The 15,651-nt window shown below is 45.1% G+C and overlaps 1 protein-coding gene across 1 annotated transcript in view; it reads left to right on the top strand.

Moving 5' to 3' along the window:
• The window catches only part of LOC144139719 (lithocholate 6-beta-hydroxylase-like), a 72,903-nt gene that overhangs the window by 12,558 nt on the left and 44,694 nt on the right, over positions 1-15,651 (top strand). The window contains exons 2-4 of the mRNA XM_077672002.1: positions 6,149-6,248; positions 10,248-10,300; positions 14,312-14,408. Of these exons, the coding sequence (XP_077528128.1) occupies positions 6,149-6,248; positions 10,248-10,300; positions 14,312-14,408 (250 nt within the window). The remainder of the gene's footprint in view (positions 1-6,148; positions 6,249-10,247; positions 10,301-14,311; positions 14,409-15,651) is intronic.

Below are 15,651 nucleotides of genomic sequence, written 5' to 3'. Positions count from 1 at the left end.
TAGCCTTTGTAAGTGCTGGAAATATACTCGAGTGTGAAGAACTTGAGCGCGGCCGCAGGCATGGCAGACGTTTTGCTAATTCCGGGTATCGTCGTGCAAATTTTCTATGGCGCCAGTACCCACGGGGCTGCTATCGACTTTTGAGGCTGTTGAAAATTCGCCGGAAGCAAGTGTCTTGAATACTGTGTGGAGAGGTCTGCCAAAGGATGCGTATGACACCGAGTAAAATGTCGCAAAGACGTTCGAATCACCTCTTGGCGTCGTAGCACTGTGGCGGAAAAGCACCGAGCTTCGCAAAAAGTTCCAACCGTCGATGTGCATTTAGGTAGACCCAAGCAGGTGCGCATAGCTTTTGCCAGCACTGAGTCTATTACTTTCAGGCTTGTAGGCGATAGCTGATGTAGGGCCGGCAGGCTGTAACCCAAGAGGCCGACAAAAAGGGCAGCCCCACGAACTCCCACCGAGCATAAGCAGAATGCGCACAAAGCACAGAAGCCGCTCCTTCAATCGCCGAATATGTGGGGCCCATGACATTGAGCGGTCAAACGTGACACCGAGAAACTTGTAGGACTTGACATAAGGTATTGGTACCCTCTACGGTGAGCGTATAACGTGAAACATCGCGCCGCGTGAATGCTATCGCAGCACACTTCTCAGGGGAAACTATGAAAGCACAGCATCTGAGATATTTTCTCATCTTCAGAATTGCCTTCTGGAGTGTGGCGCGAATGTTTCGACGGTTCCTGCCTGAAGCCCAGATACAGATGTCGTCTGCGTACAGTGAAATGTTGACACCTTTGGGCAGGACTGTTGGGAGGCGTATGGGACACATGCTAAAAAGCGTCGGGCTCAAGACGCCGCCTTGAGGAACTCCTTGCGTGACGGGATGTATGGCCGTTTCGCCATCACTGGTGGCCATGTAGACGTGCCGGTCTTGCAAGTAGTCACATAGCCACTGGGACATGCGTCCTCAAAGCCCTATGCATTTCATCTCTCTTCAGAGGGCTTCGTGCGCGACGCTGTCGAATGCCGCTTTGATGTCAAAGAAGACAGTAATAGTGATGTTTCCCGCTGATTTCTGCCGGGTAATATCTGACACAAAGGAGAGGATGTTGTCTAGGCTGCTACGTCCTCTCCTGTTTAATGAACGCTCTTGTTCGTTTCGTCTGCATTCAATTCTTGCCCACGCGCCCAGGAACGAACAAGAGCGTTCATTAAAAGCTTTGTAGAGTCCCCTTAAGAAGCGGCATTTTTTACTCAAGACTGGAGAACCAACGCGTAAAGTATTGCTTATAGGTGGTAACTGTGCAGGTACTGCGTAAACGCAAATTCAATGTGACCTAAGGTAATCCAAACCACCGTCGTTGAACATCTGAATAAGATCATTTGATGTTAGTGGGAATGTAGACCGGTCACGCGCGATAGCTGTGACAGAAGAATCTGAAGGACACTAAAGCGGACGGCCATGAAGACGTACCAGTCACCGTAGCGATCACACATATAAAAATTTGGTAATCTGCGTAGACATGTGCACGATACTATTGTTGATGTGGTGAGAGGGACAGAGGTTCTCAGTGTGCACCACATAAGTATCGCAGGAAAAGAAAAGGAAGGGGAGGGGATAGAAATTTGTGTTGAGGTAGTGGTAGAAAGGAGGTTGGGGTAGGAAAAAAATGGGGTAATGGGGAAGAGAAGATAGGTCTACCATCAGCGACCATCGCCCGGGAACGGGCCAAACTATCAGCGGTCTTTAATTTTTTTTTTATTTTAGGAACATGAAAGAAAAATGGTACTATAATAAATTTAATAAACGTTCCTCTACGTGGTACCTGTTTTGCAGTGTTTCCCGTGTTTTAAAGCTGTGTCTTCAATGCCAAATCGTCGAAAATATACGTGAATCGTCTAAAGGTAGATATTTTACGGAGGCCACATACAATTTACCTCCACTGTGTTATCTAATTCTCGAAAATTGGCCAGCCAGTTACTTTCTTTGTCCTTCAAAGGCTGTATACGTTCCCGTCCTGCTCAAGCACTCGAAGCCTCAAACTTTTGTGTGCCCATTGCACTCCGGAAATCCGATAACGGCCGCCCATCGTATTTCTTGATTGTTTCACACTACTTATATGCCTTGTTCACTCAGGCCTCCCTCTTGCACGGCTTGTTTTTCAGGGCGTGTATGGTGCTGGTAGTTTCACTGGTTTCTGAGGTGCCAGAATGATGTCTGCTACACCATGCTGTGTGCTAGCATATAACCTATTCTGTCTGAGTCGTCATGCCACTGGGTGTAAGCTTATTTTGGCATAGTCCCTGCACAATATCATCAAAGAACTGGATGTCGTCACTCTATTGTATTCCCGAAAATGAAGGAAACTAAGCCAATCTGTTGTTTTTCGTTATCTCCTGAATACAGCTTTTGAAACTGTTTGAACGCCGACCGCCGAACTATACTCCAAGCTTATTTCATTGCAAAATGTTTTCGTTTTACCCAAGTGAAATAACTCACAAGCCTCTTGGCAGAAGAAATTACACTCTGAGCTTTGCGTGACATAACAAATGGTCCTATTTCTGTAACAAGGAAACAGAATGCGGGTGAAAACAGTAACAACGAATTTGGCACCGGAATGAATAAACGCTAGACAATGAAGTTGCAGCCGCCACTATAATGGTCAATGAAATAAAGACCTATTCATTACCTTAGCGATAAACCCGATACTAACACTGCACGGGCCTGTTTAAAAACGATTATACACTTTCTCAGAAGTTGACGACCATGCAAAACTGTATACCTGTATAAGCATATACTATACCCTATACGCTGTATAACTATATATGCCTATATAACTATATACTTATACAACTATATACCTGCCTGCTGTACAAATTAAGTCTGCCATGGTCGCTCCTGATTCTGCTCGTCATAATAGAAAGTGACATCGTCTCGGCGAGCGATTAAAAGGGCGCGTGTTGCTGGTGATGTGAGGGCCCGTCCCCCTTTAAGACGCTATGTACAGAAATGTGTGCATTTGCACCCTGCGGTTTTTTACAAAAACAAATACCAAAATTAAAAGTTTTCGCTACTTTAGCATAATTTTGTATCCTTCATCTAACAGTGAAGATTTAGGGTGAACTGGCGGCTAGTAAGATTACCAAGAGGGTAAACAAACTCAATGGCGACGCACGCGACGGCTTCAGCGGCAGAGCTTTGTCAACTCTTTCTCCTCGTTTTCTAACGAATTGCGGCGGTAAAAAAATATTGAAACAATGCATATCACACACACACATACATACGTATGTGAAATTACTAAGCGCCACTTGACGCTCCTGACCACTATGACGCTATGTATACAATTCTGTACATGACTGTAAAAAAAACTGGGATTGTGTCGGGGTCAGTAGCCTGCCAATTAATCTTATTTGGTATAATACAGGCATAGAGATAACAACAAAAAAAATGTAGGGGGAAAAAGCGAGCGGCGTCGGAAAGGGTTAACGTCGACCAAACCAGCGCAACGCGGAATATTAAAGTGGAGCTCGTATAACCTAGATTCTGATCAAAACTGCGTGCGTCGACAGTGTGCGTAGAAATAAGTCACGTCGCTAAAATTTATACTTGCAGCAAAGCCAACTGTCTAGTTAATGCTCTGTAGCTCTCAATCTAATGCAGGTGCCTTTCAAAACAATTATGCGGAGATTAATCGCTACGACGACTATATTATTACACAGAGTTTCACTTGTCATAATTATTTAGCTCACAGTTAAGTTGTAACTGTTACCGAATTCCCGCTACCGTCAGTACATGCGGTCCACGGAGGGGAGTATGATGCAGAATTGAGAAAACCGTTTTACCTCTTTTTGCATGGAAACTTTCCGGAAGCAAATTATACGGCAGTTAGCTACTAAACGGTCTTTAAGATGACACTGAGTTCAAACCACTTTTCCAAATTGCGTAGTTCGAAGCGAACTTGTGAAATTGTGAAATTTCCGTCTGCTGCCAAGAATGAGTTTCTATTGGAGGGAAAAGGACAGCTCCACGTCTGCCCACTAGAATACAACTGTACCCCGTCCAAGTTTCATTGAGATAACAAACAAGGAAGTATAGGCGATCTCCAATTACAAAGAGTGTTCGTGCCCTAGACTTCTTGTTCTGCGCCCAACACTTCTGGTCGTCCTTCCCAACAGAGTGGAAGGGCACTCATTACTTTGCCCTCCGCAAAGCCAAAATGGACGATTTGCATTTCCGGCTGCTGGCGCCAGTAATTTGTCTGGCGCTCTGGGCTGAATGACGATCGTGAGGGTTCCTGTGGTGGGGTTATGTCTGCAGGCTTAACGTTCGTGGCGGGAGGGGCTGAGGCTTTACTACGCGCATTTACTGGGTTTTGCAATGATGAGCACGAAGACGCAGGTTCGATTCCCGGTCACGGCGGCCGCTTTTCTGATGGAGGCGAAAAGCAATAATGCCCGTGTGTGCGAGATTTCGGCGCACGTTGAAGATCCCCGTGTGGTCAAAATTAATGCGGAGCCCTCCACTACGGCGAGCCTCATCGCCTGCGTTGGGTCGGCGCGTTAAACCTACAATCATTAATTTACTGGGCTGCGCCAGAAAGCATCTGCCAGATTCAATAGCTTCTTTCAGATCCGCCACTCAAAACAGAGACGTTAATGATTAAAGTTTCTTTTAGCCTTTCGGACCCTCTACGTAGGTCAGTAATACGTTCCCCGTAGAGGTTGGCTCGACTCCCGTTAATACAAAGTTAATACAATACGGAGAGCACAAAAAACTTTGAATTAATATAACTTCCAATTAAACAGCAAGCACATTGCCGTTAGTCCGCCACATGTCTTATATTCTAGATTTTGTTCAAAACTCGACTTTCGTCGACAGTTCTCGCGTACGACAGGTTTTGACCTGATTGTTCCGACTTATGTCTAAATTCGAAGCCTGACACGTCCACCCCGAAAACCGCTCACACGGAGCTGTGCGCAACAAAGGAGGTTAGGGATGTAAAAACAGAGAGGTGCTACGCTGGCACGAGTCCCAGCTGGCCTCCTGCTTTACTACTGCGCGCTGGCTTGGTTGCAAAGGCGCCGACAAACGCGGAGCACGGCGGTGTTTCGGCGCTTAAAAATTTTGAATTTTATCGAGTGATGACGGTCACCTTGATGCCTTTTAAAGACGATATCCTTTCTTGGGCTACATGAACGGGAAAAGTTTGGTCTGCCTGTCTGTGTGTCTGTCTGTCTGTCTGTCTGTACGTCTGTCACTCGATCCAACCAGACGGCCAAAGCAACACAGATGCTGTGCAATAGTCTTATATACTCACAGCCAAATCTAAACATCTGAGTCCGGTGTTAACGTTCGTACTTGTCAACATTGTTGAACAAGAACAACCCATTACCCAAATGTAAGGCAAAAAATCAATACATGAGTGATATTTGCAGTGTGCCTTTATAAAAAAATTACGTATGCCTGCTTTTCGCGATAGCAAATAAAATACCACATCAACTACAAAAGCTCTCGCCTGCTTTGGCCGCGCTACCTGGCGGAATTAAAAAAAAAATTAAATGGAAACAGCAACCAAAGGTTCCACTAGACAGGTTTCGCGTTTCGCTTGGAAAGCTCGTGGAGTAGGGCAACGTGGTTCTATAAACGTTGTAGTCGGTTGCCTCGAATCACGCGCATTTTCGCCGCACGGCAGCGCTGGCATCGCGGCACCCGACTTGGAGCAGTGGAACGCGGTATATTTAAATTGACTTGAGCAAACTTGTAGCGTGTTATCTTGGAAGGAACGAGACGGGAGAGTAACGGCGTGAGAGGTGAGCGGGAAAGAGAAGGGATGCACTTACTCGCCAGAGGCGCTAGTCGAATACCGTCTTGCGTCGACTTTTGCAACGGAAGGAGCAGATACGCGGCCAATTTTATTCACAATAACCTCCAATAAATAGATCTATTGGGATTTAGCATCTAATTTTCGAGCGATTTCTTCCATTGGAATGCACATAAAGTTGCCCGGTCCGTACACCACTTCCGATTACCAAGAATTAAACCTAAGTGACTTCAAATTACCGAAGCGTCGACTGTACTGTGAAAAATACGGGTTCACAATGTTAATGGTGTGGTTTCTCACATGCTTCTCTTGGTCGTATGCAGTCAGCGCAAGAAGTGCTTCACGGCTTTTGAAGGAACCGGGATTCCAGTGCCACCACTTCAAAGCCTAATCAATGGTCACGCGGACGCCTTATTTAAGCAGGTACCTACTCATGTCTTCATATTTTGAAATCGTTACTTGCTATTATCCTGACGCTAGCAAACGCAGTTCGCTTTACAAAAAAAAACTATCAGCAATGTTTAATGTCGATATAATCCGTTCCCCGAAAGCCGTAGCACGGAATAGCTGTCGAGAACCTTTAGACATACCAGACCTTTTCCAAAAGACCCCCGTTTGGTTCTCGTGGGAAATGGTGATTTAACGTTTACTGCAGACGAGGAACATTGCTTGTTTGAGTCCTCGTAAACTGTTTGCGTGGGCCAACGTCTTTGTTAAGCAAATTTCGACAGTTCTCCTGCTGCGGGTATGTTTCGCGCGGAGACAGAATTGGAGGAAATTGTTTTTTTTTTCATGATATCGCAAATGACCCATCTTTGCTTGAAGGACCGATAAACACAAAGCCCCCTTCATGCCCTTTTCACACGTGGCATGATCCGCTCATCAAGTAAGTGCCGCCACGGTTTTATAGTGAATCGTCGTCCCCAGGTAGACTTCTACGGCGAACGACGTGGACGATGTGTGTACGCAATATACGACGCGACAAGGACGCAGAAACAATAGAGATTTCCTTTGCCATCGGGGAATTGACATAAAGCAAGATAAGCGGTAAGGTTACCTCCAGAAAGCTAAACTGAGGAAGTTGGCGTTCAAACCATGCTAAGAGCCCGGGGTAAAGTGCGTCTCGTGGAGTAAACGGCATAAGGTGGGTTATGACAGGCATGGGACGAAGGAAAGCGCTCACAGGTATTTTACAGGCCCGGTAAGCATGTCCAACAGCGTCAAGGGCTACTCTTCCCACAGGAACTTGGGGCCTGCAGGCGTGGGCAGCCGGCTTTCCGTTCTTAGTAGAGTGTAGCGATCGGTGAATACGCAGAAGTAAGGGGCGGAATGAAATAGGCGCAAAACATACGCATGGTAGCTCGGCGTCCTCGTCCGGATGATAACCAAAAATGTAACAAAAGAGCATTTCTGTGGGAGTGCGATTGAATCGTTAGAGAGAGAGAGAGAAAATGACATTTATTGAAAATTTCCGGCGGGGAGGTGGGTCAGGCCACGCAGGGCTTAACCACCCCCTGTCTATGTACTAAGCAGACCCCGAAGCTATGCCTGGGCACCGGTTCAGGCTACTCGGCGAGTCCCCTCCCGAAGGAGGGTCTCCTTTTCGCCTTTGCCGGGCCAGAGCAGCCTCGAGCCGCTGGACTGCCAGCAGTTACCGCTCGTATTCGGGCGAGCTCACAAGTCCTGTAATGTCCGGTGGTAGTTCTTTTGGGCTCCCCACTGCACTGCGGCTTTCACATCCCCACATGATGTGGGCCAGGTCTGCAGTCGCCAACGCGCACACACTGCACACTGCACTTTTGTAAGTTCCAGGGCACACGTGGCGCGCGAGCGCTGGAGTCAGCACGGATCCAGTCTGTAGTTGACGGAGGATGACGGCTTCGCCCCTCTTGAGCCTCGGGTGAGGTGGGGGTTTAGAAAAGTCGACTTGTTTTGGTGCGGTAGGTGCTCGTCCACGTTTGCAGCTTGGATTATCATCCAAGTGGGCTTTCAAACATTTTGGACCGGATGTAGCGTTCCAGTTCAGTAAGTATTCTGAGGAGCCCAATGCGTCAGAATAAGGTCGCGAAGCGGGAAATTGTGTGCTCATGTCGCACACTGGTTAGAGAAATTGATGTGGGACTCGACAGCACGTGGAGTAGCCCGTGGTGGCTGGAATACAGCTTTCGCAAAAGTACACAGAGGCAAAGGGTCGACCAAGTCCTAACAAATATGGAAAAAAAAAGTTCAAATCCCTCCTTCCCGTCTAACGACGACGATAGTTGAAACGCGAAGCGTTCTTGCGTGCGAAAATCAAATGACAAAGTCCCAAACACAAAGCCGCTGGAATCACAGTCCAAGCGTCAGCGACGAAAGAGCAAACTGCTTACGACTAAAAGTCCAAGCTCTGACGCCAACAAAGGAATCTTTCCCCTCCCACAACCCATCGTCGTCATAGAAGCGTAGTGGTCGTTAGCCGGAGAGGACTTGAACTTTAAAGATAGAATGGGGTATAGATATAGCGCGGGGTGTTGCTTGAATTAAGATGCGGCACATACTAAAGAACATGTATTAGATGCGACTGCATCTCATTCACTCGCCTTGTCCCTCCATAAGGCGTTGTTGCTGTCCGTCCACACCCCTCCCCCATTCTCCTCGCCGCGCGAGCTGCGCTCTCCGCCGCTCACCCCCTCTCCTCTCCGATAGCGAACACTCTCTCGCGAGGGACATTGGATTGGAGTCGATTGGCTTGGCTTGGCTTGGCTTGGCTTGGATTGGATTGGATTAGATTTAGATTGGATTGGATTAAAGTGGATTGTGTTGGATTGTGTTGCGTCATTGCCGCGACACGTTGCGTCATAGCCGCGGCAGGGGGTTCACGGCACGTTTCACGCGATGGGATAATCAACCATACGGAAACAACAACGAAACCCCCTAGGCGTCGCAACTACACAGGGGTTCCCGCGAGGGGAGGTGGGAGTATTTTCTTATTTCCTTCGAGTATTTGCTGTTGCCCTTCGACTCACTTCAAATTCCACTTAGCCAAAGTCCAAAGCAATTTCGGAGGCGGTGTCACGTGACAGTGATGTGGAGTCAGTGTATATAGGTTACGGTGTCATCATAAAGATTAGTTATTGTACAGGAAGATTAAAAGAATTAAGAAGAAAGTACGGCTAAGCATCTGACAAAAAGGCGCCCCAAAATAAATTACCGGCGTCTCTTCTTGAGCACACACTTCCATTAAGAGTAGGCTCTTACCCTTGTAAGGTTCTTACCCTTTCGTACGAGACGCAACAGGAGTCTCTTGTTGGGTACCTTAGAATGAATACGTATTTTACTTGAAGAGGTAAAAAAATAACTTGCAACGTGCGGAATTCACATGCAAGACGGCGAAAGTACGACATCCCCTGTTGAACTGACAGCCGAAATTGCATAGACGAATTGAGCTAAAAAGGTTGTGAAGTGCAGACGGCACTGCGTGCAGCATGGATGTGTATGGCCGGCTTGACCTTATTTTCGCTATCGTCGACATCCACCAAAACGTGGGGTCGTTCGACACTGTGCCAACAGTTTGAGCAAAAGCAACTACAAATATTGCGGGTGTGTCAATGCTGTGAGTGAGGCCTAAGGCTACGCGTTAAACTGCAACTTCGCCAACCGGTATCCGCAGCTTGAAGTGCGACGTGTTTGACATTGTTTGGCATGTCGTAATGCTTAGCGTTACGCTACGTAATGTTATAAGCCAGCATATCAAACTAACAAAAGCAGTTGGCCGAGGCTGCAATCAGAGCAACCCCGCGAAATACGCAGGGGGAAATCATCACGACGATAATATTGCGATGAACGTGTTGGAAAATAGCACACATAAAACACTAATGGTTTCCCATTTCTTACATCATGAGCAGTGCTAGGCCTTCTTGAAGGTTTTCGTGTCGCAGTTGTATTTTTATTTGCGCCCAAAACACGCTATTTTCCGTTTTTCTTCAAGTGAGCCTGCTTCAATTCAATCAAGAATTTTGGCAATATTTAGCGTTAGACAGGAGCAGTAAGGCAACATCCTGACCCAGGATGTGTTCGGGCATTTCAGAAATGTGGCCTTCACTGAAAGAATGTGTAATGATAGCATTTACGAATTCCTTTGTTTGCCACCACAGCCCACAGTTCCCATTTTTTGGAAATTGTACGTCACGCGTGGTTATTTCTTAAATTGGCCTTCTTGTACCCAGCGATTGGGCTTAACTCTGGTAATCCACAGTCCCTAAAGATTTTTCTAGTGCCGTTTGTTTCATTAGAATGGCTAAAAGTGTTCGTTCGGGCTTCTTTTATTTAAGATATTTGAAACGTCATTTCTGTCAATACAGCAGTCTTCATAAAACATTATAAATGTTATTTTGGATGATTATGGCGTGGTTCCGACCTAATCAGCATTTTGCCTTTTTCCAGAACCAGTTTGAGTGCCTCGGTAAATGGCTAAAGGAATATGGTGACGTCTTCGGGTAAGTCATTACCGGCAGTCATCACTAAAAAATAAGTAATGTTGGGGTGTACAAGAATTTTTGCGAAGCCGGAATTCTTAGTTTTCACACAGCCTGCTGTTGCAATCAATGAGAGGGCATTGAAACTATTTAACAGTGGGATACATAAAGTTTCATACCTAGGAAGTCGCCGTAATTCTAAACTCGGAATTCGGTTAAATTTATCACGATGGTGGAACTACGCACAAAGTTTCAGCTGCACCGTATGCGTGTGTTTATACGGTTTGGCTGGACATATTGACTTCCATAGCAGACTTAAATGCAACTGGCGTAATAACTAACCACTTCCTCATCCCTAGGTCAAGTATAACTACGTGCTCACTCTTTGCACAAGGCACATGACCCGCAATCTCTTGGTTTTAACGTAGAGTATTTATGCGGTCGCTTTCGCCACGAAACCAAAATATCAGATAGTCATGTTCCAGCGATTCCGAAATGGAACATCCGGTTCCGAAACGCAAGGGATTCATACACGAATAAGCTACTAGAGAGGGGTACCCGTTCGATATAATAACTGATGGTTTATTCATGCCACGAACTATGTGGCATCATTGGCCATCACTGTACATGATATTTCGCACCCGTTTTACACCGCGCCTCCTACACGCAAGGTATACAACAATACAATCTACAAAAGGAAATGGTTTGCGAAAGAGCGGTAAGATGCAGCTAACATTTTTAAGGTGGTTTGAGCTCCAAACAGGTGGCGCCCTCTTCAGGCATGAAGAGGCTACCTAGAAAAAACAGCGTCCCTTTTTCTTATAAGATGGGGCGCAGCTTCTCCCACTATACTTCCCCTCCCCTTCTTTTTGTACCCGCTAAAAATACTTTTCAATGTATCCATGCTAAGCTACCTAATTTCATTTTCCTGGATTGCTTGAGAGTTTCTTTTCGAACCCAAGTTCATATCCGGTTATTAACGTCACGAAGATCCCTGAATCGCTTCCCCATTCCTGTTTCTTTTTCACCTTGTATTAAACGTTTTTATGGGTCCATGCCAAGCTACCTAATTTAATTTTTCCGAGTACTTGAGTGTTTCTTTTCCAATCGAAGTTCATATCCGGTTACTTACGTCGCGAAGATCCTTCAATTGCTTCCCCATTCCCGCCTCTTTTCTACCTTTTAATAAACGTTTTTCAATGTATCTATGCTAAGCTACCTAATTTCATTTTTCGGAGTGCTTGCGCTTTTTTTTTTCATGAGTCATATTCGGCTACTAACGTCCCCAAGATCCGTGCATTGCGAAGTTGTCACGCGGAGCTCAGAGTATTAGGATTTTGCTACAAGCGGCAGCTTTCTAGCTCTACATGTCCACTTCTAACTACCTAAACGCCCCACCATGCATTGCCCGTTGGCCTAAACTAGACAGCTCCACAAAATAAATCACCTAGTGAAGAATCTCGTTCAAGAAGATCTCAAAACAAAGATCACTGGGAGGAAACAATACCACATTGGGTAGGATTCTGCGTCTACCGATAACCGGGCTAAAGTTACCACCGGGCTCCTTAGCATTTATACGAAAATTTGTGCTTCGTTTCCTTAGTAAGCATGATGAAGGCTGCGTAATCTTTATGAAGGCACTAAACTACTTCACACACCGTGACCGTTGCTGATCCGCCTAAGCAAGCTTACTCGTAATTGAGAATCAGTTGTAACTTGTATCTAGAAAGTATTATCGCCCATTAAGAGAGCGAAAAACATTTTAGTGAGCGCAACATTGCGAGTGGAACCCTTGGCCGGGAATCAATGTGTTTCCCTAGCCGTCTTCGCTCGGGCCACCAGAAGAGTCTGGACCTCCAGTCAACTGCTGGTTAACACTGTCTCCCACAGCTCAGGAAAGAATCGGTGGAGATGGTCAAATTACCTTTAAATGTTTAAAAGTGCATAATATACAATCAAGAAGTGACACTAGAACCCTGTTTTCTGCGCACTGTTAAGTTTGAATTCTAAGATTACGCGCTCATTTCGCTCCCTCTAGCAAAGAAGGTAAATTTTTTGCAGCCACTTTCGTGAAGTCAACCAAAGTGAGACAGTATCAAAGAGAAGCACTCTTAGATAGGACCTTACTCTTTAAGTTACCGAGACGGAGATTTCTAGATTAAGTTTGTTTGTTTCAATTGCGAACATAGACCTGATCCATTTGTGTGGAGTAATTATACTGTGGAAGTTTAAAATGAAGCCCACTTCATTAGTATTTTTATAACTAGCCTTGAACATCCACAAATCAGTGTAGGCACAACGAGAAACTCTCGCCTCCCATGTCCTTACATTTCATTCACCATTACAGCTGCCATTCCCAAGCAGAATTGTCCCACTCATTCTGCCAAATGTGAACATGCTTATCCCTCCGCAAAACTTCATTTCTCTGCTTTTATATTTAGGCAAACCCTCAGTTTATTACGGCACTTGGAATTGAAGTTTCGTTTCCCAAATTATGTTCACTCTGCCTGCCAGTGTTCAAGTAATTTAATACCCAAAATAATAGGTCCCATGTGTGAGATGTCTGCGGATTCGGGTGCGGTAGCTTTGAAAAGCAGAGAATTAAAATGAGACGTGGATTCGATTACCGACCACGCAGGCCGCTTTTCTGATGGAGGAGAAAAGCCAAAACACCCATGTGCGTGATATTTCAGCGCACTTTAAAGATCCCCAGGTGGTCAAAAATAATCTGGAGCCCTTCAATACGGCGCGCCTCATCACCTGTGGCGCATCAGCGCGTTAAACCCCACAAGGAGAACAAAAATTAGGCGTAGTTCCGGTTGGCGATAGCTAAGGTTGGCAGGAAGGGGTTCTGTGAATAGAAACATTAAAACAGTGATACCTTACCATCGGAAAGTCTCGGCTATTTCCGAGAGAAACTACTGACATTTACAAAGCCGTATGTTTAAAGGAGCCATGAAGACAAAATACAAGTTGGGTTTATTAGAAAGACTGCTTAGTCCCTATAACAATGATACCAATATTATCGCAATCTTCTAACAAATAACGGAGATATGAAAGAAAACGTGTGAAACAGTCGCGACCCCCTAGCCAATTTCCCGCAACTTTTCTATGACGTCACGGAACCTTGTTTGTGCGATTGCCGGCCGCTTAACTGACCTGTCGCGACGACACATGACTGGACGTCTGTAATGGGGCCTCTAGTTCCATTTGACCGCATCACTTGAATGCTAACGTGCAGTTACCGCACTGAAAATTATGTTTTATTGTTGGCCCGTATGACGTCATTCTTGCTCATAACACTTCACTGTGGCGCAAAATTTAAACGTTTTTAAATACTTCTTGCTTTTTTTTCGTTAAAAACATCTTTTGGGGCTGTAATGGAGCTGAGTGAGATACTGAATCCTAGTTCTTTCAAAATAAACAAAGTTATCTTTTCTCTTGCAGGATAACGTTGGCGATATGAGTTTCAATTGATTAACAAAAATTTCACCTGGAGCCGGGGATACCACTGGCTATCTAATAATGTGCCAACAAAAATTCTTGCCTAACCATTGATGTGTAATTTAGTAGCAGCTTGAGTTGGCATGGAGACTGCCAAATGACATGTCTTGAATCAACCGCTGCGTCTTAGAATCAAGCAGTTGGCTTCCAGCCATGCTTTTGCGTTACATGTCGTTACAGGTATAGAGTTTGCTTTTAGTTTGAATTCTGGACTTTGGTAATGCCCTTAAGGGGTATGCCTATGGTATGCCTACGAACACAACACCGATGAGTGTTTGTGTTGAACTTAATGTATAGAACCTGACTTTGTTTCACATTGCGCCCCATCAATTATTTCTTAGACGGTTCAAATTCATTTATCTGGTATCGGCTTGCATTAAGGTAATCGCTGCAAACTTCAGCAAGGTTCGTTACAGCAGGCAAGGTAGACGGCGCATAAACCACCGGTTCATTTCACTTTATTTAACTTTGGTAAAGTGTGCGGGCGATAATTTTGACTTTAGCCCCATTTGAAATCTCTTCATGCAGGTTCTACCTTGGGGATGTCCCTTTTGTTGTCATCGAAGACCCGGATATGATAAACCAGATATATGCGCAAGATTTCAACAAATTTACGGGGCGTGGGGTGAGCCGCCTGCCCGTCTTTATGTTCTCTGATGTTTTATCTATTTGTTATACCCACACTGCTAGGTGCTTTACAGTGAGGCGGGGTATATAAGTACCGAGGATACACGGAAAATGAGAAATGCGATAGCAGCAGAGATGTTTCGTGTCAGGGCGTTTGATGCATTGTAATAAATGCACTGCATAACGGGTCATGGTCTTTAATGCCCGAATTCGGTATAGAAAGGCGTATTGGTCATTGGCATTAGTGTAAAAGACGACGAGAAACAGATTTTAATTACATATGCCATCAAGCCTTCTCGGTGCAGACGAACAGTGCAGGAAGAGGCATATGAACATGGAACCTAAATACTGTGTTCGAAAGAGGGGTTTGGTTGATATACATTTTTAATGAGCAAGGTAGATTGGGTTTGTGACGCGTAGCATGATAATGCTATTACAAGTAACTTATTACCGATGGAGTACTTGTGAGGAATGAGGTTTCCTATAGCATAGAAGGTAGTGCACTTTGAAGGAAGTCAATTTTATCGCGCTTTATTGGATGTACGTACGTGAAATAACTAATTTTCCAACAGGATCATCTTACCTTCGTTGCATGGCTTATGGTTTTCAGCTCCTGTGTTCATTTTCTGTGCGAGGGGGAGCCCTCTAAAGCAGTTTCGTTGGCATGGGGTCCGACAACGTTGAATTGAATTTGAGGGCAAGCAAAACATATGAAAATATAACACTCCCAAGCCGATTGCATACATTTTTCAAATGGTCACTCGAGTCTTCCCAATGTTAATAATATTAAATATATAACTTCTGAGTTAGCAAAGGCTATGTTTCATAACAAACTACACTGTTTTGTAAACTCTATTTTCATCGTCGGGTAGCCGTCAGAGATTATACCGCAGCGCGGAAGGTTGTCGGAGTGAATGTTTATGCTTCATTGGTCATTTACTTTCCTGAAAAAATCAAGTCGGGCGCCAAATTCATTTGGTTATTGTAAAAATGATAAATTCACTCCTGGCGATTTATTTGTCGACAAAAGGACTGCAAAGGCACCCATAAATTTAGCCTGGGTATTATGGACTCATTTTAGGGAAGGGCCTTTTTTTTACCGACTTTTCCCTTATCCTCACCTAAACGTTTCAACGCCTTCCGCAACGTTTTTCAAGGGGCCAGACGAACACTTTGAAGGCATAGGCGAAAAAATAGTTATTACGTAATGCTTAAGTGCAGGCAAATTCTACAAAGAGGCA

Source organism: Haemaphysalis longicornis, unplaced genomic scaffold (assembly GCF_048455015.1).
Source record: "Haemaphysalis longicornis isolate Haplotype H1 unplaced genomic scaffold, Haemaphysalis longicornis Haplotype H1 scaffold_5, whole genome shotgun sequence".
NCBI classification, from domain to species: Eukaryota; Metazoa; Arthropoda; class Arachnida; order Ixodida; family Ixodidae; genus Haemaphysalis; species Haemaphysalis longicornis.
Note: the sequence above shows the minus strand (reverse complement) of the source record. Positions and strands in the feature narration are given on the sequence as shown.